This window comes from Ochotona princeps, chromosome 2 (genome assembly GCF_030435755.1).
Source record: "Ochotona princeps isolate mOchPri1 chromosome 2, mOchPri1.hap1, whole genome shotgun sequence".
In the NCBI taxonomy this organism is placed as follows: Eukaryota; Metazoa; Chordata; class Mammalia; order Lagomorpha; family Ochotonidae; genus Ochotona; species Ochotona princeps.
This window is the reverse complement of record NC_080833.1, coordinates 162,099,779-162,125,790: the sequence shown is the minus strand read 5'-3', so window position 1 is coordinate 162,125,790 and position 26,012 is coordinate 162,099,779. Positions and strand designations below refer to the sequence as shown.

The 26,012-nt window shown below is 38.3% G+C and overlaps 1 protein-coding gene across 2 annotated transcripts in view; it reads left to right on the top strand.

The window, feature by feature from the left end:
* Window positions 1–26,012, top strand: part of COP1 (COP1 E3 ubiquitin ligase) — a 156,776-nt gene that overhangs the window by 31,657 nt on the left and 99,107 nt on the right. For both annotated transcript variants that reach the window (XM_058660701.1, XM_058660700.1), the window contains exons 7-9: window positions 16,301–16,360; window positions 17,641–17,717; window positions 25,771–25,831. In XM_058660701.1, coding sequence (XP_058516684.1) covers window positions 16,301–16,360; window positions 17,641–17,717; window positions 25,771–25,831 — 198 coding nt within the window. The remainder of the gene's footprint in view (window positions 1–16,300; window positions 16,361–17,640; window positions 17,718–25,770; window positions 25,832–26,012) is intronic.

Here is a 26,012-nt window from a genome sequence, read left to right as displayed (position 1 = left end):
GAAACTTGTTATTTTAACTTTATAACCTGAGGTTTTTTTTTTTCATAAATATGTTCTTTTAAAAAGATGAATTAATTAGTTTGTTTAAAAAACAGATTTACAGAGTAAGGGAAAGACAGCAAGGGGGACATCCTCTGTCAGCTGATTCACTCAGCAAATGGCTGCAGCCAGGTGCCCATGTGGTTGCAGGCTTCAGCAGCTTGCATGTCCTGCACTGCTTTCCCAGGCACATCAGCAGAGAGCTGTGGAAGAAGTGGAGCAGCCATGACTTCCGCCAGCACCCGTACGGGAGGTCAGCATTGCAGGCAGAGGCCTGAAACTATCCCCAGCACTGAGAGTTGTAAAATATTTTTTTTGAGATGTGCTAAACAGGTTTTGACGAGTGTTACTACAATGGTTTTGCCTGAAAGCTGTAAAATAGAAATGGGTAGTCATTTGTTCTGTCAAGGGTCATTTAGATATTTATTACATCATTTCTAGCCATAGAATTCCCATCATACATGCGCACCCCTGCTATAATAAGTGGAAAAGGAAATTATCAAATGATGGCTTACTGCTAACAATGAGCAGGTAATTTGGGAGAACTTATGTGATAAAGTCTGAAGTTGAATTAAAGTTTTTCTTGTAAAAATGTATGCTGGGAAAAACAGAAACATCGCTACCTGTTTAGTATTTGGCCAACCTGTGTCATGAAGGATAGTCGAAAGGATTTTGTATTAATAGTTTATAGTTACAGTGTTCCAGTGGTACATTTATAATTTACCTGTCCTTCACACAAAGGAGGGAAAATTAAAAAAGTAAAATTCTGCACTGGAAGTTGTTTTTCTTTAATGGTTTTTAATTGTTTAATCAGGATGTTTATTTTAAAATATATGTTTTGTGCTGTAATTTCAGCTTTTTTTCTTTTTGAAGCAAAATAAGGCATGTTTTTAATTTTGATGAAGTACTTTTTTACATTGAATTTTATTTTACATTCATATTTCCAATTTTTTGAGTACTTGTTATGTCTTCAACATTTTCTAACTTTGTGTTCATTAGATGTTTTCTGCTTTTATGCTAGTGTTAGCAGTATTCCATACATGGTTTTAACTTAATTGTGAAATTAATAAGCTAGCAGAGACATTTGTATTATGAATTTTAGTATTATTGCAGTTTCATAAGTTTCCTTTGGGGCGGTTGTTTTTTTATCTGGTAAGGAAGATGTGGGGCTAGTTTGGTAGTTCAGTTGGTTAATCTTGTGCCTACATCCTGCATGGGCACACCAGTTCATGCACCAGCTGTTCAACTTCCTATCCAGCTTCCTGCTTATGGCCTGGGAGAGTGGTATAAGATGGCCCAAAGCCTTGGGCTCCTGTACTAATGTGGGAGACCTGGAAGAGGCTCCTGACTCCTGGCTTCAGATCTGCTCAGTTCCAGCTGTTGTGGCCATGTGGGGAGTGAAGAAGTAGATGAAGGATCTTTCTGTCTCTTCTTTTGTGTAAATATGCTTTTCCAATAAAAATAAAAATATTTTTAAAAAGTAGAGGTGATATCCTGGTGTTTATTTGTTTTAATGTTTTTGAGTACCTCAGAAACTGCAGTCCAAGTTTGAGTCTTGTTGGAATTCAGGTCTTCAGTAAAGGTTATCTGTTGGAGCTTCCCACTCTGTATTTCGAGAAAACTCTAGATGGTTTTTAAAACTCTTGGTCCTTGGAATGCACTTTGAGTAGCCGTGCTTAAGATTTTATGATATATGGAAATGAAAACTTTTAATGTAAATTTTGTTTTTCAATTTTTTTTTGCTATTGAAATTACTATGGCAGAATAACTTTTGTTTTTTGGTTAAATTTTTTTTTTTACTTCAATATAACTTCTCCATTTTAAACAAAATGCTAAATTAAAATTGTGGTAGTTTCATTTTTCTTTTTGACTTAGCCTTTGTACTGATTGAAAGTGGAGTTTGGTATATAAGAAAAGTATCTGATGGTGAGTAGGTGAATGTGTCTATAAAATGACTAGTCCAAGCATAGGAGTATGTGAGTTAAGTGATGTAGCTTGTCATTATGTATGTGCTGGGTTCTTTAAGTTGTTCCTAAGCACCTACATCTCTGTAGGATTCTCTACTTTTATAGAGATTACATCATTAGACTTGATGTAGTCAAGTAATAAGGATCCAGCCAGTAAGTGTAAAAAATATGAAGGTTGTTAGAGCTTTTGGCTTTCTTGCCATGATTGTATAGATTCTGGCAGAAGACCTGAGACTGCTAGGCTGGGCAGAAAAGTCTTCACTGACTACGGACCACCTCTTGTTACAAGTTTCATATCTATATTATTTGTTCTCAGAAGGAGTGGTGTGGCAATAGCCTAGGTGGATGCTGCGCACAAGTGGCCTTGTGTGACAGCATAGTAGCCGTTAGTTTAGGAATCCCCAATGTTTAAAAGGGGGTGGCTTTTGAACCAGCCCAGTCTTTATTCTGCAGGTTAACACTAGTTTTATTATAATGAGTAGAAAACAGAGCTTCCTTTGGCCTAGAAGTATGTCCATCTTGCCAGGAGGTTCACTATATAAAATACTTGGAAAGATAATTTGGAACAAAAGCCATCACAAAATGTACAGAAAGTAGATCAGTGAGGACTTGGTTTCCTACATTGACTCTTATGATCATAATTTGCCCTGTAATTGATGTAGTTGCTGCTGTTTTCCAATAAAGTCTTTTATTCTGCAGCCTTTGTTCACATAACCCTAGTATAGAGTTTTGTATTTCTGTTATTAAGCTTCTGGTGAATTGTATAATGGTGCTTTTTTTTTTTAAACATTAATGTTAGTTAAATCTAATATAATCTTGGTAGTTGATTCCTCCCTGTCTCCCCAAGATCATATTTTCTAATATTGCTTGCTTAGTCAAGAAACAGAGTTATTCCAAGTATTTTTGGATATTGGTGCCTCTAATATACAGGGATTATCCTATTGGTGATATATTGATTTTCTTGTGTTTAGTGTGTTTGTGACTGAATGACTTTGGATATTTCCATTTTAATTACACAAGTGGCTTTTAGGAGCTAAAGTAATGGGCTTATTACAGTTTGCATATTTTTCATGAGTTTCTTTATGATTGACATTAGATACTATACTAATTTGTAATCATAATAAGCTTTGTTCTAGGAAATATGGTTAATTAATACCTCGTGTATTAGTGTAAGCATACTGAAGTTCGTGGGTACATTTTCTCCCTGTGCATAAAATACTACTTCCATGTTGAGTATTCAAAATGGATATATTTGTTAAGGGTCCTATTTGCAGTAGTATATATAACTTGATCTTACTTATTAATCAATTAGGCAATAAATTAGTAGGAGACAAACTACTGATTTGAATTTGTTTCCTAAGGTTAATACCAGTCTTTGAAAATCAGCTTTGTACTTGTTGTTTGTATCTTAATTTGAACTGTAATTTGTGCTGATTTTGATCATTGATACATACCAATCATATATTAAATCTGATTTTCAGATTTAATGTGGTTATCACTTGGGTGTCTCATCTGGTTAGTAATTTAAGGCTTTTAGAATTCTTTCTTTAATTTTCCCTCTTGCTTTATTCTTCCCTGTTGATTCACCTTAGGTAGAGAATAGAAGGTACAGACTCAAAGGCATTTACATTAGTTGTCTGTTGTTTTGTATGAATTAACTGAAAAACTACATGTCATGGCTCTAATCTCAAATCTCTGTCTCACAGTAGGTGGTGCCTGACATTGAAGGTTTCTCACCCAAGCATATTGGTGAGGAAGCAGTTACTCAAGGCTCATTCAAGATTGCTGTGTTAGAAACACCCATTTCCGTGTGGCCATCTCCATAGGATTGGCCATCCCGCCCATAGGATAGCTCAGTCAGTGCTTGGCCGCTGACTTCAATTAGTGAAAACACAAGAGGTGTTGAACACAGAACTCACATACTTTTGTGGCTTAATCTTGGAAGTTAAGTCCTAACATCATATTTCTGTTTGTTAGAAGCAGTCATTGGGTGTATTTACACTCAAAATTATGTCAAGTAAATCTTTGCAGGCCATCGTAGAACCTGCCTGCTGCCATACATTTGATGATTAAGAGTATTTAAGTGGTCATGGTAGGCCTTCTTCATGATCATATTGAATAGAAGGGCATTATGTTCCATGTAGAAGCCAGAATCACTTGCAAATTTGCACCAGATTTTGAAAAATTGGTTGTTGTATTATTTGGTTTATTTTTTTCTTGTTGTATCCTCACATAGTAGATAGCATTGGGTAGTTCTGGTGTCTACTTAATTTAATACAACAGTTTTCATGAATCTGGGTTTTCTTTCATTTTCATTTGGATTTTTAATGAATTCAGTTTTACAATTTGAAAAGCACAAAAAGAGTATAAACCAAAATATAGTTTAAAGAATTATAATAGTGATAATACATATAATTACCATCCTGATTGAATAATGAAATACTGTTAAGTACCCTCAAATCTTCCAGCCTGCCTTTTCACAGTAAAACCTTTGCCCACAAGGTACCAAATGTCCTGATATTTCTGGTAATTAACCTCTCTTTACCTAAATAGAGCTTCCTGTTTTGTTTTTGAGTTTTAAGTGTGTGTGCGTGCGCGTGCACACATGCACATAGTGCCTGATCTGTTGTTCCTGCCTCTGTGTGTGTGCAGTACATGATCTCTTGTTCCTGGTGTGTGTGTGTGTGTGTGTGTGTGTGCAATACGTGATCTCTTGTTCGTGGTGTGTGTGTGTGTGTGTGTGTGCAGTACATGATCTCTTGTTCCTGTCGTGTGTGTGTGTGTGCAGTATGTGATCTCTTGTTCCTGCCTTGTGTGTGTGTGTGTGCAGTATGTGATCTCTTGTTCCTGCCTTGTGTGTGTGTGTGTGCAGTATGTGATCTCTTGTTCCTGCCTTGTGTGTGTGTGTGTGCAGTATATGATCTCTTGTTCCTGTCGTGTGTGTGTGTGTGCAGTATGTGATCTCTTGTTCCTGCCTTGTGTGTGTGTGTGCGCGCAGTACATGATCTCTTGTTCCTGCTTTGTGTGTGTGTGTGTGCAGTATATGATCTCTTGTTCCTGTCGTGTGTGTGTGTGTGTGTGTGTGCAGTATGTGGTCTCTTGTTCCTGTCGTGTGTGTGTGTGTATGCAGTATGTGATCTCTTGTTCCTGTCGTGTGTGTGTGTGTGTGTGTGTGCAGTATGTGATCTCTTGTTCCTGGCTTGTGTGTGTGTGTGTGTGTGTGCAGTATATGATCTCTTGTTCCTGTCGTGTGTGTGTGTGTGTGTGTGTATGCAGTATGTGATCTCTTGTTCCTGGCTTGTGTGTGTGTGTGTGTGTGTGCAGTATGTGATCTCTTGTTCCTGTCGTGTGTGTGTGTGTGCAGTATATGATCTCTTGTTCCTGGCTTGGGTGTGTGTGTGTGTGTGTGTGTGTGCGCGCAGTACGTGATCTCTTGTTCCTGCTTTGTGTGTGTGTGTGCAGTATATGATCTCTTGTTCCTGGCTTGTGTGTGTGTGTGTGCAGTATGTGATCTCTTGTTCCTGGCTTGTGTGTGTGTGTGTGTGTGTGCACGTGCGTGCAGTATTTGATCTGTTGTTCCTGTCTTTGACTTGGTGTTTGGATCATCCATGTGGATGGAGACAACTGTAGTTGATTGTTATCATTTGTCTCAATAAGGGAATACCTTAGTGCACAGTTTCTGTTGTTGAAGGAATTTGAATTTTTTTTCCTCCAAACTGTATAGATGTCCTGGTGTGTATAAACTGTGTAAGGATGTATTTAGAATTGGAATTGTGATGAGCTATAGGGTATGTAAATCTTAGAATTTAATAGGGAATACCAAGAATGCTTTCCTCTGCGGAGTGTGTTGGTTACTTCTCTTGTAGGCACTGTGTTGTTGCATTGTGTTCTTCCAGCAGTTACGATCAGTAGACTTTCCTGTTAACTTGCGCCAGTCTGATGACTAATGCAGTTGAACATCTGGTACTGTGTATATTGGTCAGTGTGTGTGTGTGTGTGTGTGTGTGTGTGTGTGTGTCTGAGGTACTAGTTGTTTAGGATGTTTTTTATTTGGTTGACTTTTTTTAGTAGTTTAGTATTCATATGAAGGAACATCAGAAAGTGTGCATCTGTAGGTCTGCTTCTCCTTCCCCGCAGTTCCCCTCCTGCACCCCTACCTCCAGTTTTGTGCTGTTGAAAATATCTTTGCCTCCACTTGGGTTAATTTCCATTTTTCATTATTTTGTCTTTTGTTGAACCTAAGTTTCTGACTTGAATGGAGTTGAATTTACTCTTGCCTGCTAAAGTTGGTATCTTTTGTGTCAGATAAAGATACTCTTCTCTCTGATCATGAAGGCATTTTTTTTCTGGACTGTTCTTTGCATAAAACTTTAGTTTTTGGATATAATTTCAGCTTGTCATGCTTTTTATGTTCATATTATGTATCTGTGTTTCTGTGCTTTCTTTTCTCCATTGGTGTGTTTATCTGACTTGTAATGCCACATTATATTAAATACTAGGACTTTACGTTACTGTGCTTGGAGAAAGTTTTGGCTACCTAGAGCTCTTGGCACTTCCACATAAAATTTAGGCTCAGTAACACATTTCCTGGTAAATCTGTGATTTTTGTTGGAATTGCTTTAACTCTGCAGATAAATTTGAGAGACTGTATCTTTCCAATATGAATATTGAGTCTTCTAATCCATAAGGAAGGTATTTTTACATTTAGGTCTTTTAAAATATTCCTAAATTTTTAAATATTTTTTAGAGATCATTCTTACACATCTTTATATTGGATTTAGTCATTTTTGATGTGATCGTAAATGATATTTGTGTTCCTGATTTCAGTTCTTACTGTTGCTGGTTGTTGGGAAATACTGTTGAGTTTTACATATTTTTATTTATATCCAGCAACTTGTTAAACTCTCAGTAACTAATTTATTGGTCAATCCTTTATGATTCTATGTACACGTCATAATCTGCAAATAATAACAGTTTAGTTTCTTTCTTTGTGATCCTTATATCTTTTTATTTATTTTTCTTGTCTTACTCTGCTGGCTAGGACATCCGGTACAGTGATGAATAGAAGTGGTGCTAGCGGGGCTTCCTAGGCTTGGTGCTGATCTCAAAGGGAATGCATTCGACGTGTCACCATAGGTATGATGTTTTCTGTAGGTTTTTGTAGGTACTTTTTTTTTAATCACTTAAGGAAGTTAATTTTTATTCCCAAATTCTTAGAGTTTTTATTATGAATAGGATTGAGTATTCCTCAAAAAAATTTTTTGTGCATCTTAGAATGATTTTTCTTTTTCATTCTGTTACTGTAAACCATTACGTTGGCTTGACAATAGAAAGTCAACTAGTTTTGCATATAGGGTGACCAACTGTCCTGACTGACTCAGGGGTCTATTAGTGCCTGTCATTCTATAGCCACCGGCTAGGAAACCCCCAAGACAGTTGATTGCCCTAATTGCATCCTTGGTACAAACTGAGGTTGGTCAATATGTATGTCTCCTTCGAAATGATTTGGATTGCTAATATTTTGTTTAGGATTTTTTGCATCTGTGTTCATGAGTAAGATTATGCTTTTTATTACATGGATCTTGCCCTGTTTTGTTATAAAGATTATGTTAGCTTTATCAAATAAGTTGTTAAACGTGTTCTTCTTTTCTGTTTTCTTAAAGAATTTGTATAGTCTAGGAAAGATGAGTGATGAAACCATGTTGACCTGTGACTTGTTAGCAGGAAGTCTTAATTATTGATGTAGTATTTAAAGAGTTACGTGCATATTCCAGTTTTTAAAAAATTGTTAAAACTTTTAATGATGTAATTGTTTGGAAAGCAGGCTGACAGACCACCAGCAAAAGATCTTGTGGCTGCCAGTTTACTCTCCCACTTCCTGTAACAGCCAGGACTGGGTCCAGGAATTCCATTTGGGTCTTTTTCCCTGAGTGTTGGGAGCCCATCCGCTGCCTGCCAGGTGCATTGGCAGGAAGCTGGATAGGAGACAGTGGTCTGACCACTGCTGGCCCTCTGATGGGATGCAGGCATCCTGACAGTGGCCTGACCACAGCTGGCCTTCCGGTGGGATGCAGGCATCCTGACTGTGGCCTGACCACAGCTGGCCTTCTGGTGGGATGCAGGCGTCCTGACAGTGGCCTGACCACAGCTGGCCTTCTGGTGTGGGATGCAGGCATCCTGACTGTGGCCTGACCACAGCTGGCCTTCTGGTGTGGGATGCAGGCATCCTGACAGTGGCCTGACCACAGCTGGCCTTCCGGTGGGATGCAGGCATCCTGACAGTGGCCTGACCACAGCTGGCCTTCTGGTGTGGGATGCAGGCATCCTGACTGTGGCCTGACCACAGCTGGCCTTCTGGTGTGGGATGCAGGCATCCTGACTGTGGCCTGACCACAGCTGGCCTTCTGGTGTGGGATGCAGGCATCCTGACTGTGGCCTGACCACAGCTGGCCTTCTGGTGTGGGATGCAGGCATCCTGACTGTGGCCTGACCACAGCTGGCCTTCTGGTGTGGGATGCAGGCATCCTGACAGTGGCCTGACCACAGCTGGCCTTCTGGTGTGGGATGCAGGCATCCTGACTGTGGCCTGACCACAGCTGGCCTTCTGGTGTGGGATGCAGGCATCCTGACTGTGGCCTGACCACAGCTGGCCTTCTGGTGTGGGATGCAGGCATCCTGACTGTGGCCTGACCACAGCTGGCCTTCTGGTGTGGGATGCAGGCATCCTGACTATGGCCTAACCTAAGCACTACAGAACTCCCTGGGTTTTGTTTTCAGCTTTCACTTTAGATATACCCTTTCCAGGAATGACTCATTTCCTCCTGATTTTGCAATTGGCTAGCTAATTGAGTTTCTAGGTTTCAGTGTCTTTGAGATTCTCAGTGCAGTCGTGACTTTTTGTCCTTGACATGGCTTCTTGTGCTGTTCCTTCGTTCCTTTATCTCTTGATCAGCTCTTGCCAGGGATGTATCAGCTTTATGAGCTTTATCTAAGAAACAGTTTTACTCTTTGTTTCTCCAGGTTTTTATTTATCTTCTTTTATTAATTTTCATTCTTAAGCTTTACATTAACTTTATTTTGTTCCTTTTAAATTTGTTGTCTTGGATATGAATACTATTATGTGGAGTGCTTTTTCTAATTTAGGTACTTAAAGGTCATAGATTTTCCTTTTAGATGCATCTTTGATTTTGCTATCACATTTTTTACTAGTTCAAAATAATTTTTACTTATCATTGTAATTTTTTCTTAAGCCTGTGGATTAAATAGAAATATGATTATTACTTGAGGATTGGGATTTTCTTGCTGTCTTTTTCATTATGAATTTCTGTTCTAATTGCATTGCAGTCAGAACATGCTTTGCGCTCCTCCTCCTTGAATGTGATGCTCACTCTGTGCACACTCTGCTTGTGAACTCTGACATATGTCTTCTAAAGTTGGGGGCCATGGTGTGAAGCTGGGAAATGGTATGAGAGCTTTTCCATCCTAGATGCACTATTCTGTCATTACAAAATTTTCTTTTAGACAGCAAATGGTTAGAGTTCTGTAATTCTAGTTTCAGTGTCTCAGTAGCATATTTGGACCTCTTAATGTACATGCTTTGGCTTAAACCTGCCATCTTACCAAGGTGTTTTCTCTAGTTTATGTTGGCGTTGCTGCTTTTATGTTTTCCTGTGACTGCTTGAGATTTTTTTATAATTCTCTTTTTATTCACGTGTGATGTTTTTGATTGTTGCTTTGCATTCTTTTTCATCAGTTGTTCTAGGTATTACATCTGTAATTTATCACAGTTCTGATATTGACATCCATTATGTTTGCTTTTAGATACATTTTCCCTCTCTGTTCCCATTTGTCCGTCCATCCATCCATCCATTTATTGATATGCTTTGGGTTAGTCCGGTCTTATGTTTCTTTCCGAGTTATAACAAAAGGAGCAGTTGCATGCAAAGGTTGAATGAGTTTTGCAGATTGTCACGAGGTGTTTATTTTCGCTGTATTTGCAGGGTAGGCTGTGGGCCTGTTATGGTTTTGACTTGCTGTAGTGTTTACTTCATACAGCCAAATGCTCTGTCCTTCATAGCATCTTGGTTAGAATTAGTATGTGTTCATCTTTACTGCTGTTATTCACCAGCTTCTTTTCCTTAATCAGATATTTTGTTTAATTCCATTATAATCATTTATCTTTGATTATATTAGCTTCTGAAAACAGTGTTCAAATGAATTCAATATTTATCAATATTATTATCTGTCCATTAGTGAAGTCCCAACATGAATAGCAGTATAGCCACTTAGACCAGAGCTGATGTCAGTAATGACTAATATTTTATTTGTTCTTTTTTCCCACATTTTACATTTTATTATTATTTTCATCATCATTTTGTGATACAGCACTATAGGCTCTTGGTATTTCCCTTATCTCAGCCCCAATTTCCCCCCGCCACCTAATTCCTCTATATCATTACTAAAGTATAGTTCTTCATTAACAGTCATATGTCCATCATTGCGGGCATGGACACTGGCAGAATCCAGCGTCCTATTGTCAAGATATAGTAAACAGTTTCATTGTAAGTCCATCTTTGTCTGGAAGTAGAAATGCATACTCTGTTGTATCCAAACATCTGGATATGTTGGTCTCCATTTCACAGTTACTGTATATCTTCTTAAATGAAAAATCACAATACAAAATCAACAATAGAAAGAAAAATAGAAATTTATAATGCCATGAAGTTAAATAACATGTGACTAGATAGGACAGTCTCCATTACACAGCTACTATACATCCCCTTAAATGAAAAGCCACAAAACAAAATCAACATCAGGAAGAAAAAAGAAATTAACAACACCATGAAGTTAAATAACATACTTCTAAATGACTAACGTGTAGCTGAAGAAATGAAAATCAAGAACCTTTTTGCAGAAAATGATGCTACTGTATGATCTATGAGTCATTGAAGAATGTAATCAGAAGAAAGTGTTTTGAAGAGATGAAACTAACAGAAAACATTAAAACCCTGATATAGTTTCCGCTGATTTTTGTTGGTGAAGTGTGTCTCTTCTAGACAACAAATAGATGGGTTTTGTTTTTTAATCCAGTCTACTAATCTATGATGTTTGATTGCGCTTAACCCATTTACATTCAGGGTTAATATGTATGAATGGTACTTTGGTCCTGTCATTTTAGGAATGGATTGTTCATTGATTTAGTCTTGTGTTGTCCTTTTACTGGGATGTTCTTCCCATTTGCCTTTGGTTTTGTTTGGTGCTATTTCTCTTCTCTGTCAAGAGAACATCTTGAAGTATCATTTGTAGGGCAGGTTTGGAAGAGGCAAATTCTTTGAATTTTCTTTACTGTGGAAGAATTTTATTTCATTTTCAGAGACAAAAGAAAGCTTTGCTGGATATGTTATCCTGGGCCAACAATTTTTTTCTTTTAGAATCTGGAATATGTCACTCCATTCTCTTCTTGACTGTAGAGTTTCCTGTGAGAGATCTCCTATGAGTTTAATTGGCATTCCTTTATATGTCAATTGATTTTTTTCAATGGCACATTTAAGGATCTTTCCCTTATGTTCAATTGAAGAGAATTTGATGATCATGTGTCTTGGTGAAGACGCTTTTGATCAAGCCTGTTGGGAGTTCTGTGCCCCTCCTGGATCTTGTTTCCCCATTCTTTCTCTAGATTAGGGAAATTTTCCTTTATTATTTCATTAAATACATTTGCAAACTCAACTTATCTTTCTGCACTTTCTGGGACTCCCATAACTCTTAGATTTGGTCTCTTAATAGTGTCTTTCAGTTCTTGAATACCTTTTTTGGCTTGATCCAGCTCTGCTTCCAGCTTTTTGTTTGCTTCCCCCTGATGGCAGAAAATACCTTCCAATTTTGAGATTCTTCCTTCTGCTTGCTTCATTCTATTTTGGAGACTCCACTGTACTTTTAATTTGATCTACTGTGTTCTTAATTTCTGATATAGCAGCCTTGATTTGCTTTATTGCTTCCTGAAATTCTTTGAACTCTTGTATGTGCTACTCATTGTTGATCAAAATCTTTTTTTTAATCTATTTTATTGTATTGTTGTTGACAATCTTTACATAGTTAATTACGGTTAAAGAACAAAAAAAAGGTTCAGGGGGATAGGGAAGTGGGTAATACTATCATGTCCATATTGTTTCCATCGTGTATCTTTGGTAAAGGGGGATATTGAGGGAGAAGCTCCACCCGTTTACCCACCCACCCCAAGTCCCGGATGTGGGGCATGCTCTGAGATATTTGCTCAAGTGGATCAAAATCTTTAAAATGAGTCTTATGGATTCTGTGTGCCCCATTTTCTGGATGTCTTCCTCAGTTAACTCTGAGGTTGGCATACGGTTTTGCTCCTTTGCAGGGGAGTTTTCAGTATATTTATTGTGCCTTTGTCTCTTCTTTTGCTCTTGGTCACTGCACTTCTGGTTAGCAGAGTCTTCTCTTTGGGGCAGGTTTCTAAGCTGTGTCACACACAGGTCTGCAGTTTGGTTTTACTTATTGCAATTAGTACACAACTCTTTGTTTGCAACCAATTGTGCCACTGCCTCCACTGAAATCCAGGTCTGGGTTCTTATGTTAGATTTCCAGCATGGTATCTGTAGCCCCAACTCCTGGCTCACCAATCTCCACCTCCTGTGATACCATGCTGAGGCTGCACCATTGTCTATACAACCTTTTTCGCACTTCTGGTTGGAGCAGGTCCCAGGATTCAGGAGACACCAGGTGTCCTATATAGCTAGGTTGTTGGTGGTGCTGATCTTGCCGGAACCTGTTGGACGTTAGGTCTGGGTGCCACACGGACCTATTTTGACCCATACAATGCCACAGTTGGTATTATTTTCCTGCGGGACCAGTGCAATCCACGGAACTCAGTGTATTCTCGTGAGCTCAACACATGCACAGTTCACTGTTGTCCCCTGCAGTCCTAAAGCTTTTGCCACAGTGTACAAAATGGCGCCTGACGTACCACTACTAGAGTTGTTGATCTGCTGGCCATCAGGTCTGAGGGCTACCAGACCTGTCTTGGGTGGAACCTGTAAAATGCCACGTTACTGTAGTTCACTGAGTCAGAAACGAGTTTGCTCCCAGCTCAGTTTTATGCTCAGTCCTTTCCCTTGCCTTTGCCTCCTTAAGCAAAATGGTGCCCAGTTTGGCTCTAGGGTGCTGACTGGGCTGTGAAATCCACCCTGTTCTCACACTGCCCATCTGGAATCCACTGCTCTGTCTCTGCTCCTGGTCAAATCAAATAGAGCAGTAGGACGAACAGTTCTTTGTCTGGGTTCAGCTCCCAAGCTCCCAGTGAAAGTCCCTTCCCACCTGGGTGCTGTTGGAGTTCCAGCTGCTGGTGGAGTTCAGATTGCTGTTAGCTGAATGCCACTGGAGTGTCAGTCACTGCAACACCATACCGTTGTGTACGCTGTTTCCTCTGTCTGTCAATCTCCAGGTACACCTCTGCTGTTGTTCTGTCCTGTCCTGTTTTCTGAAATGTGACCTCTCTGCTTCATCCCGATTAAATGTTTCTTCCCCTGTTTAAAAGTGTCCTTACCCTGTTCTGCCATCTTGATTCTTCTCTATTTGTTCTCGACATTCTTAAATTTTCATCATTTTGTTGTTGTTAAGATTTATTTATTTTTATTGGAAAGACAGATTTACAGAGAGGAGAGACAGAAAGCTAGTATCAACTGGTTCACTCCCCAAGTGGCCACAGGTGAACAGAGCTGAAGTGATCTGAAGCCAGGAGCCAGGAGCTTTCTCTGGGTCTCCCATGTGTTTGTGGGGCTGTCCTCGACTGCTTTCCCAAGCCATAAGCAGGGAGCTGGATGGGAATTTAAACAGTCTGAACACAAACCAGCACTCACATGGGATCCTGGCAGTTGTAAGGCAAGGATTTAGCCACTGGGCTATCTTGCCATGTTCTGCATTTTCATCTTAAAAGGTTCTGAGCCTTTTCTTGAGTTTTCAAATTTAAGTAATTCTACAATTTGGAGGAATGGTTGACTCAGTTAAGAGTGTGCTTACTATTGATGCCTTAGGACGTTGCTCTGAGTATCATTAGTTGTTTATTATTATTATTATAGTAGTCACAAATATGGTATTAAGGTATATTTAATACAGAAGTGTCTCATTCCCAATTTGTAAATCATTTTCATGCCAATAGGAGATCTTCATGGATTTTTTTTTTACATACGTCTCCAGGACAGTTTTGGATTTCTATTCAAACTTTTGTTTTAGGTTCTGCTTTTTTTGCTTATGTTCACTATAGAGTGAATTTACTACAATTGTTGTTTTTTTCTGTTTACTAATACTAAAATAATCTTGTCCTGTTGTCCCAAATCTGATCCTGAAATGGTAATGCCTCAAATTTAAAGAGCATGTATCTCTTCATACGCCCCCTCTTTTTTTCCTTCGAAAGATTCATTTGAAACGCAGAATTTTGGAGAGAAGGGGACAGAAGGAAGAAAGGTATTCCATTATCTTCCCTTTGCTGCCTGACTCCCCAGTTGGTCTCCATGATCAGCTTAAGCCAAGCCAGAGCCAGGAGCTTCTTTTAAATTTCTCATGTGACTACAGGGGCCCAAACTCTTGGGCTCCCCACTGCTATTTTTCCCAGCCCATTAGCGTGGAGTTGAGTCCAGTGAAAGTGTTGGAGCACTGGAAGGGTGGGACGTTATCTTCATAGGACACGCAGGGGTTCGGTCATTCATGATTTTAGATGACATCAGAATTCTTTTCAATTCAGAAGTGGAATCAAATTTATTACTTTCCTCTCTGTGTGTTATATATCATCTAAGTGATACTGGTATCTCTTAATGTTGATATTATAAAGGTTTATACTCTGTCCTTTTAAAAATATTTTTAAAGCAGTCATTAGAAGTCTTCCATACATGCACATATATTAAAGTAGCTTCAGAGGTGGAAATTTCAAAGTAATTACATGAAAGTGTTGAACAAGGGGTGCTGGGAGTGCTTTGTTCTTAGAGGCCAGGAACATGGCAGTTCTAGATGACCAAGAATAGGAGGGCTTCAGGGATGTTGGGGAAGCACTTGGCATGCCTGTAGGTGGCCACAGAAGGTTGTTGGATTGTTTGACTGTTATGCCAAGTGGAAGACTTACTATCAGAACCGGCGTAGGAATGGAGCAGATGAGATGAGTCCTGATTGGAGAATTTGCTGCTTTATCTTCCAAGGGAAAATAAGGTTTCAGCTAAGACAGGAGTTTCTTTGTCAGAATTTAAGGTGGAGCAGAGTTTATTGAAGTAGGTGGATGATTTGAAAGTAATTGGCAATGCTGATCACTTTTTAAACTTCTGGTTTCTCAACATATCCCTTCTTTGATTTTTTTGTGGATACCACTGTTCCCTTTTGCTAGCTTATGCTTCTTATTGTTTTGTCCATCTTTTATTTGAAGTTGTATCAGTTTTCTGATGAAGGTTATGAAATTGGTAATTTAAATTGGTAAGTGTTTCTGGGAAGCTATTTTGTGTTATGTAATGAAGATGATTTTGCTGATTAAATATTTTTATTTTAGTTTCTTAATAAAATCTGAAGTAACTTTGAAAATAAAATCTGAAATTTACATGTAGTAACTGTGAAAGACCTGTGTTTTCCAGAATTGCTTCTCATAGTTTATGAACAACCTAAATCTTCCGGGGGTGGGGATTGGTTAAATATACTGCTAAATATTAGCTAACATATAAAATACTTATTTTCTAGTTGTGTTGAATGGCTATGATGTAATAAGCAAAATCAGGAAGTTAAACCATACCTAAAATAGACGTAGAAATTCCTTTAAGATGGAAATGTGAAGATACCAATTTGCAATTGCTTTTGGGTGGTGCGATTTAACTCAGACTAATTTTCAGTTGTTAGTTTGAGTTAATAACTGATGCGGTTGGTTTTTTTTTCTTAATTCAATTTTTAACAATAAAATGAGGTTAATGAGAATGTTCTTTAGGTATCATTGCATAAAGGCAGTTCCTTCTGTTGTTCAAATTCCATATTTTTAAGGTAAAATCAGTCCCTAAGTGTTAAAGAAATACAGCATTATGCTTCATGGGTTATTAAGCCTCTGATTTTGCATCATTATCCTGGAAATATCTGCCCTTCTTTTTGTTTTGTTTATTTGTTTTTCTTCTGGTGATGTTTTTGTCCCCGTAATTTGCTGTGAATGCCCAGTTTTCTGGAAATAATTTACAGAATGTAAAGATGCTTTATGATTGTGGTGATGCCTGTGCCATCTGGTTTAGACTTTTCTCTCGCTCTCTCATCTGCAGCAACTGGAACAGATCCAGAAAGAACTGAATGTGTTGGAAGAGGATATTAAAAGAGTAGAAGTAAGAAATCAGGATTTCTTGCATCTCTAACAGTTTTTGAATTTTCATGGAACAATCTCTTTAGGTTGTATTGAATTTATGGGATTGATTTCAAGTTTGAAGAAAATAGCAAGTTACTTTGAGTCATTTTTATGAGGAAAAATTGATACTTTCTGATGATCAAACATAGTCTGTTCTCACAATATTTGATTGCCTCCATTCTTTTTTATTAGTGTGTCATGATATTTATTGAAATCAGTAACCCTGAACCCTCAGTTATTCCTGTGAAAATCATTCTTCACTTTCAGTCTTCTGTTAAGTAAAAAAATGCACACACACACACACATATATATTATGCTCTTAACTAAAAAATAGTGAGGCTGTGTTACCAAAATTTGGGAAAGTTATTGTCAAATATTATTTACTATAGAAATCCATGGGATGATACTTAGGATGCTCAAAGGCCATTTTGACATGAAGTTACCACCTTTAGCTCCATTTAAATTGAGTTTTGTTTTAGTTATTCTTATATGTTATAATTTAATTTTGCTGACAAGAATATAGGAAAAGATGATGGAATTATTATTACATTTGTGTTACTACCTTTTGGCTACATGATTGAGCTGAGTTGGGAATTAAAAATTAATGTTATTTGATTGCGCCTCTTTTTAGGGGCATTTTAAATTTTTCTGTTTTTCTATTAATCAAAATGTAACATATGAAAAAGAAAACTGGCTGTCAGTGTGACTTAGAGACCTAATTTATGTTACACTGGTTGATTGGAAAGCCTTTTCCTTGTGCTTAATAACAAATAGAGACTAAGTCATTATTAAACAGAGATAGCATTTGAATCAAGAGAAATGCTACTTTTTAAATTTTTGCAGACAATGTTTTAGAAATAGAGGCTGAAGTGATTTTTTTTTTGTACTTTGAACTCAGTGATCCAGTTAACTTAGCATTTATCAGTAGGTTGTCACCTGATTAATAATTAGCTGGTTCATGTTAATGAGGGGTACTGTATATATTCTTTAAAGCATTTACATTTGTCTTTGGTCTGGTGATTTCATTGGTGTTGAACAATATTTATTAAAGAACCTAAAGTTCTTTAAAAATATGTAGTATAGACAGAAAGGCTTGACTGTTGGGTTATCAGATATCCTTGCCTTCATACTGTGGAAAGGAGGTCTCTGGAAGTCTGTTGCCAGCTTACAGTTGGAAAGGAGTATTGCGCTGTATCTCTTTTGTATCTGTGAATCTTGTATTTCAGTTGCCTGCCATAACACGGGTGATTGTACTTTCAGGAAATGAGCGGCTTGTACTCCCCTGTCAGTGAAGACAGCACTGTGCCTCAGTTTGAAGCCCCTTCTCCATCACACAGGTACACCACGTCGCACATGCAGGGCTTGTGAGGACTGTGTTACAAGGTGCATGTGAAGATAGTCTGTGGGAGTCTGTTTCATGCATTGTACGAGTAGTTATAGATAACAGTAACAATGGTATGAATGAAAAGTTAGGTGATTTCCTTGAAATAATGATAGTAAATTACAGTTAGATGACATTAAAGATCTGTATTTGAAAATAGGATATTGCAATATAAGGGAGAATATTATTAAACTTTAAAAATTTTAGAAAGTTTGGACTATACTTTAAACTCTTTGGATTTTCTTGTTCAATTTATATTTCCCAGATTTAGTAGATGTACTTGTTAGTTTAGAACTGCACGATATTTTGGAATAATCCCCTGTTGTTAATGTAGCCTTCCTTTCTGTTAGAACAAGAATTGTCAAGGCAATCATGTGAGACTAAAATTCCAGAAGTTTATGTAGCAGGCTAGTTTAAAGTTGATAATTTTGTATTGTTTGCAAGTAATGTAAATAACTGAATGTTCTTTAAAAGTTTCACCCATTTTTCAATGGAAACTTTTCATAAAAATACTGCAGGAAGACCTGTGGGTTATCAGAAAATCCAGTGCCTTTACGATATGTTACACTAGCCGTTGTAACTTTTCCACAGTTTAGGAAAATTGGCATGGTCTCATTGGGTATGATAGGTAGAGATAGGGGTTCAATGGGTGTTCTACGTAAGGAGCATTCGTTAGAGGTTTGATATTTTTCTTACTTACCTTTCTGTGGAGAATCCTTTCATGTTCTAAATAATCTTGGCTTTAAAATTCAGGATGTTCTCCTCCATATTTCAATGTATTTAAAACATTTGGAATGAGTAGGTTTCTAGAATTTGTTTTGTCTTTAAGAAAGGCTTTCTCTTTTAATATGCATGAGATCTGTCGCCAGGATATTTGTTGTGTGAATACATACAGGTATGCAGAGCTGTCCTTTCACAAAACATTTGTCAAGAAATTGACAGTTCATTTCCCCTGTCACATCCCTCCTTGCTTACAGTACTATTTCTTTGGGTCTTTTGTGCCCATGTGGCGCTGATGCTGGATTTTATGACACGTGACAATATAGTGCGCTTGGTGACAATATAGTGCACTTGGTGACAATATCGTGCGCTTGGTGACAATATCGTGCGCTTGGTGACAATATAGTGCGCTTGGTGACAATATAGTGCGTTTGGTGTCGCTGTATGCATTGCATGCTTCCGAGGTGTCAGGCAGTATGCTAAATGTTGGATCCTTGCTCTTTTGGAACTTACATTTTAGGGTGTATGTGCAGATTCCGGGAGACGGATATCAGGCAATGTATAGTACAGTAGTAGTGTGTAACACGTAAGTAATACCTCAGGAAGAAGTCTTAGGCGTACTAGGAATTTACAAGAGGATTCTGTTGGAGTATTGATGGATAAATGGGCTTCTTTCAGAAGGTGACATTTAAGCCAACACATAAATGAAGAAGATTGTTGCAGGATGTTATTTGATAGTGTTAATCTGGATATGATTTAGACTTTTTGAGAGAGAGAATAGAAGAAGTGAACTTTTATAAGAAGCTCTAAACAATATGATCATACTGGCCAATAGAAAGAGAGAGCAAACCCTGAGGTAGATTTTATGTTTATTTTCATTTCCATGTGGAGAATAGAATAATTACTGTCTAGTCTTTCAAAACCTCCTGCCATTGGAAGCAAAGAGAAAAGGTGTGAGGGTGTCACAGCAGTCCAGAACAAGGAGATGCTTTGCATTAGGATTTTATTGGTAGAAGCAATAGAGCTATTGTACAATATAGATACGATATAGATACAAAATTTTGTGAAGCCCATGAAAATGTTGGAGAATTGAAAAAATTCATTGTGAAGCCATTACTGGATGAGATTCTGGTAGTTATACTGCTTAACAGATGACATGGGGACAAAAAGATTTTTTTTCCCTTTGTTGTCAAGAAAGACTGATAGTTGCAAGTATATTAACCTTTTTTATTTCATAATTGCTAGCTTGATTGTTTTTCAGACTATTTTTGTCTTTATTTCTCACTAAAAAGTTCTGTTCTCTCTGAAACATTTTTAATCAATTTTTTTTCAATGACATCCTTTATATGTCAGGTTAATCATTTATACAGATTCCTTTTTCTATGTTTCAATAATGTGTTGAATTGAAAAGAAAAACAGGGAAAGTTATGGTTTTCTTTCCTCTGCCCCCACTTTCTGTTTCTGCTCTGCTAAGCTGATCGCATGGGCTGCCTGCGCCTTCTGCTCCTGCATCATGTAGAGCCTCAGCAATTTTTGGAATAGTTGAGTAGTATTCTGTAGAGTAGATATACCACAGGATTTTTTTTATCCGCTCCTCTTGACTGGGTTGTTTCCATATCTTTGCTATTGTATATGGTGCTGCTGTAAATAAAGGATTACAGATCCCTTTTTTATGTGCAGATATCATTTTCTTTGTGTATATTCCCAGAAGTGGCATATCCATTAAAAAATTCTTACACCAGGTTTATTTTTCATTTTCGAAAGAGGTTAATAGCATTTACTTTATTCTGAATAGATTAATAGATTATAGATTTCAAACTTTTAAAAGTTTTAGCTTGTTTATGTGCATGACTAACAAATGGAGCGAAGTAGCTTATTACCAAATCTGAAGCTAATAGTGTAGTATCAATTTGCTGCTACTCACAATTAGCTGAAAATCTGGTGTGACCCCTACAGAGTTGAACTTCAGGCCATAAACGCTGAAAGAAATTGGACACTTCAGGAATTTTAACCTTAATCAAAAGCGAAACGTGAAATAGAAAATACACACTTGCTTGGTAACAGTGTAGGGAGTGTTCCTTTTACTGTGTTATCTGTGAATTAAGTTTTGAAAATCTGTTTTTAAGATAGTATAGTTGAGCCTGGCACAGTGGCCTAGCGGCTAAAGTCCTAGCCTTGAATGTGCCTAGACCCCCATATGGGCACCGGTTTCACTTCCCATCCAGCTCCCTGCTTGTGACCTGGGAAAACAGTTGAGATTCCCAAAGTCTTGGGACCCTGTACCCACATGGGAGACCTGAAGGAAATTCCTGGCTCCTGGCTTGGGATGGGCTCAGCACCAGCTGTTATGGTCACTTGGGGAGTGAATCATCAGATGAAGATCTTACTTTCTTTCTGTTTCTCCTCCTTTCTGTATGTGTAACTTTGCAATAAAAATAAATAAATATTTTTTAAAAAGAGTACAGTTTTCTTTTTTTCTTTTTAGAGTTTTAAGAGTTTATTTTCAGTCCACCTAGTCAGTGCTTAGGGTGTACAAAAAAATATAAAACAATGGATTGGGTACTGGGCTACATCTACCAATATGGTAGATCATATATACTATTACCTAGTGTTAGGATGGAAAATGTGATACGCTGATAGATTGATTATTCTGCTTAAATGTGATATAATTGAAGTCTGGTTTCAGAAGTTTAAATGCAGCAAAATACCTTTGATTATAAAACATCTAGATTTACAACAGCATTTTAGGGTTCTTACTAGGCAGTTGTAACTACTCAGTAAAGGCATTCACATTCTGTATGTGCAGGCTCAGGTGGGAGTTCTGAATAAGCCAGCTTTCAGTACTCATGACTGTCATGGCAGGCTCCTGTTTGAAATGGAGATTTTTCAACCCTGTTTCCAAATCTGTTTCGTTGTGTCTGATGCAGTTTCCAAGATGCGAATGCAAGCCTGAGATAGTTGGTATAAGTTATACTTCAGAAAATACAAACACTAGCTTCATAGATGATGAACATATCAATATTATTCATGTTTAAAATAAATGTCTACATTAGACGTCCTTATTTTTGTTTTCTTAAAACATGATTTAAAGTTCTCTTTATCTTAACTAATACCTTGTTTCATAAGGTTTTTTTTTTAAAGATTGATTTATTTTTATTACGAAGTCAGATATACAGAGAGGAGGAGAGATAGACAGGAAGAACTTCTGTCCATTGATTCACTCCCCAAGTGGCTGCAATAGCCACAGCTGAACCTATCCGAAGCTGGGAACCAGGAACTTCTTCCGGGTCTCCCACGCGGGTGCAGGGTCCCAAAGCTTTGGGCCGTCCTCGACTGCTTTCCCAGGCCACAGGCAGAGAGCTGGATGGGAAGTGGAGCTGCCGGGATTAGAACCGGCGCCCATATGGGATCCCGGGGCGTTCAAGGAGAGGACTTTAGCTGCTAGGCCACACCGCCTGGCCCTGGTTTTATAAGGTTTTATAATATCTCAATTTTTTCTCTATATGCTCTTTGTTTTTAGAAAGTTCTTTTCTGAATTTATTTCAGATAATTTTAAGTGCTTTTCTTTTTGTCATCCTAGACGTCTGTGGCAACTTTTTCATCAGATACTTAAAAGCAATTGCAGTGTCCTGCAACTCATTTGGAAGTGGTGGTTCAATATGAAGTCGTGAGACACAGCACTTTGTGTCATCATGGAGACTCCCACCATTTTGACTGGAGTCTGATGAGACTTGGAGTCTTACTCCTTGGAGCTTATTGTCTCCTGGTTTTGAAATTCTGCCTTGTAGGATTGTTTCCTTAACGAAGGCAGTAAAGCAACAGAATCAGGCTGATGAAAGAATAAGATACGCCATACTCACAGACATTAATACATATCAAAACATGTCTGTTCTCTTGTTTTTTCTTCATAAATGGTGTAAACGTCTTGTGGTTTTTTGTTTTTGCTTTTGTTTTTTGACTTTGGCATTTTAGGAATTGAAGTCACAGAGTTTTTGAGCTCAGTACATAAACACACACACACACACACACATATATATACACATGTGTATATATATATATATATACATATATATATATGTAATTTTTTTTTTCGTTGAAAAGCAGGTTTTACAGAGAAAGGAAGAAGCAGTAAGAAAGGTCCTGCATCTACTGTTTCTCTTCCCAAGTGGCTGTAGCAACCAGGGTGGAGGTCTTCCCCAGATGTGCAGGGATCCAGGGAATTGAATCATCCTCTGCTGTTTTCCTAGGCCATAAGCAGGGAGCTGGATTGGAAGTGGAGCAGCTAACCTGAAGCAACGGCTATGTGGGCGGGCTGTCAGTGCCACAGGCGAAGGATGAGCTTGTTAACCACCTTATGGCTCCTCGGTGTTTGTAAAAGCTAAACCATGTTATTACTGAAATCCATGGTATCACTAGTGTGAAATTTGTTGAAAATCTTTCAGATACCATGGAATGGTAATACTGTTTCAGTAAGTCCTAAACAGTGTAAAGGTTTCATGTTTATGTTCAGCTTTGAGTCAAAACCCAGAAGTCTGAAAGAGACGTAGTGTCCTGAAGGACTGTGTTTATGAAGTTGCCATCATTACAGTAGTGTTTAGTGGTGTACTGTATGCTGATTTCTGCTTTTCCTGTAATATGCAATACAATGTTATAACGAATTCTTTGTACTTGATTTTTTACTCAGTGAATTAATAAATGGATTTGCCCAGCTTAGCACAGTGACATCAGTGCTGTTCTAGTCATGTATCCTTACTCTGAGGGCTCCTTACTGTTATATCTGCTGATAAATTAGGCGTTGTAAAATGTAAGTCCACTCCAGGGCCCGGCGGCGTGGCCTAGCAGCTAAAGTCCTCGCCTTGAACGCCCCGGGATCCCATATGGGCGCCGGTTCTAATCCCGGAAGCTCCACTTCCCATCCAGCTCCCTGCTTGTGGCCTGGGAAAACAGTCGAGGACGGCCCAAAGATTTGGGACCCTGCACCCGCATGGGAGACCTGGAAGAGGTTCCTGGTTCCCAGGTTCGGATTGGCGCAGCACCAGCCGTTGTGGCTCACTTGGGGAGTGAATCAATGGACAGAAGTTCTTCCTGTCTATCTCTCCTCCTCTCTGTGTATCCGGCTTTCCAATAAAAATGAATAAATCTTTAAAAAAAAAATGTAACTCCAATCTAAAGTTAGTAAGCCATGATGTTTAGCAAGAGTAAATCACTGTTTACCCTCACCGACATCTTCATTGTAAATATAACTTCAATGGAAAGCTCTAGCGGTTTGTCCTCAGATGGAGTTCCTGACGCAGGCCTTTCTCTTGCAAGCCACATGAGGAATGAGATACCAGTTGGAAGTTCTGTTTCTCTTTCTCCCTCTGTTTATGTTGCTCTGCCTTTCAATTAAATACTTAAGTAAATCTTAAAAAGAAACAATGTAAGGCAGTATCATATGGTTTACTATGTCATTGAAAAGGCAAGCCTTTTTGTTAACTAATTTTTTTGATAGTAAAATTGATTCAATATTTGCTGTTATTTTGACATCATACATCATACTGAGCATTTTACCTGTATTTTCTAGTTTTAAACCGCATACAACTCTAATATGTCTTTATTGTTGATTAGATGAAGAGGTTACCAGACTCAGAGATAAAATTTTCAGTGGTTTTTTTTTTTTTAAGATTTAATCATTTTAAGGCCTGGTGCGGAAGCCAAGCTGCTGAAGTCCTTGCCTTGCACGTGCCAGGATCCTATATGGGCGCCAGTTCTAATTCTGGCAGTCCCACTTCCCATCCAGTTCCCTGCTTGTGGCCTGGGAAAGCAGTCGAGGATGGCCCAAAGCCTTGGGACCCTACACCCGTGTGGGAGACCCAGAAGAGCTCCTGGCTTTGGATCAATTCAGCTGTGGCTGTTGCAGCCACTTGGGGAGTGAATCAATGGACAAAAGATCTTCCTGTCTATCTCTCCTCCTCTCTGTATATCTGACTTTCCAATAAAACAATAAATAATAAAAAAGATATAATAATTTTGTTTCTAAGACAGAGTAGCACAATAGGGAAAACAGAGAGAATCTTCTATTCACTAGCTCATTCGCCACTTGGCTGCAGAGGCCAGATGTGAGCCAGTCTGAAGCCAGGAGCAAGGAGCCAGGAGGTTCTTCAGGGTTCCTTATGTGAGTGCACTTGGGCCATCCTTTACAGCCTTTCCAGGCCATCAGCTGGGAGCTGGGTCAGAAGTGAAGCAGCCAGGACTTGAACCAGTGTCTATGGGATTTCAGTGCTGCAGTTGGAGGACTGGCTAGCTTTGCCAATGCACTGTCCCCAGAGTCAAGTTTTTAGTTGCTGATTTATAAAATTCAAATTATACTTCAAAAAACACCTTTTTTGTAAAGTGAATTATTTCAATGAATACACATACTTACTTGTATTTTGTCAATATGGATATGTTTATAATAGAAATGAAGAATATTTAAAAGTAAAAAAATTCAACTTATTGTGGCCAATATATTTGTCCAAGTAGCGTTCAACTGTTGGTCAGTTTTTGTAGGCTGATTTCATTGTTGATGTGAGGGAGATAGGAGTATGAGTAGTAAGACAGGGAAGGAGAGAAGTTGGATTTCTGGAGGTTTTTTGATGGTTAGACAGGGGAATCTTTAGAAGTTATAACCACGTTAAAGGAACTGGTGCAGAAATCAGATTATGCTTGTCCAGAACAGAGCATATGGGATTTGCATCCTAAAAGCAAGGCTGTTCTGTATTCCTGTGTTCCTCTGCTGACATGGTGTTCTTCCGCTCTAGCTTCCCCTGGCTTTCTGAGATGGAAAGGATAATTTGGAGTTAACTAGTCCTCGAGTTAGGAACCTGAACGATTATGAATGAAGTGACTGCGCATGTGTAGGTTCTCAGGGGCTCAGCAGTCTCTCAACAATAGATTCCGACTGCATGCTTGCACTCTTGTCCTAGTCATGTAAATCTTTTTCCTTTGATTTTCAAACAAGTTGTGTACCTGTGCAGAAGTGAAGCGCAGTCAGATCTGTGTCAGCCTGTGCCTGCGGTCATTCCTTACAACATTCTTCGTTGGTGTGTATGTTTGAGATGGTGCGGGACCATATAAATCGTTCACATAGTCACTGATAGTATGTTTAGATTGTGTTTTCATGTCTAGTAAAATGATTGGCAATACATTTTTTCCTTGCTTATAAATTACAAATAGTAGGTTTATGTCTGAAGTATTATTAGACTGACCTTTTCTGATGCTGTAATAATATAAATATTAAAGTCCCGTGTTTTTTTCTCTTCATTTTGCAGTAGTATTATTGATTCCACAGAATACAGCAGCCAACCTCCAGGCTTCAGTGGCAGTTCTCAGGTAAATAATGTATTTCTCATATATTTCAGTGGTACCTTGAACATGAGTGTTACTGTGAAAGGAGCCTTGGTAAAATGATAGAACTGTTACTTAAATGTGTTGTCACCAAGATAGCCTGTTTTTGAATGCCAAGACATTCATGAGGATTGGAATAGCTCTGATGTATAATGGCAGAATTAAC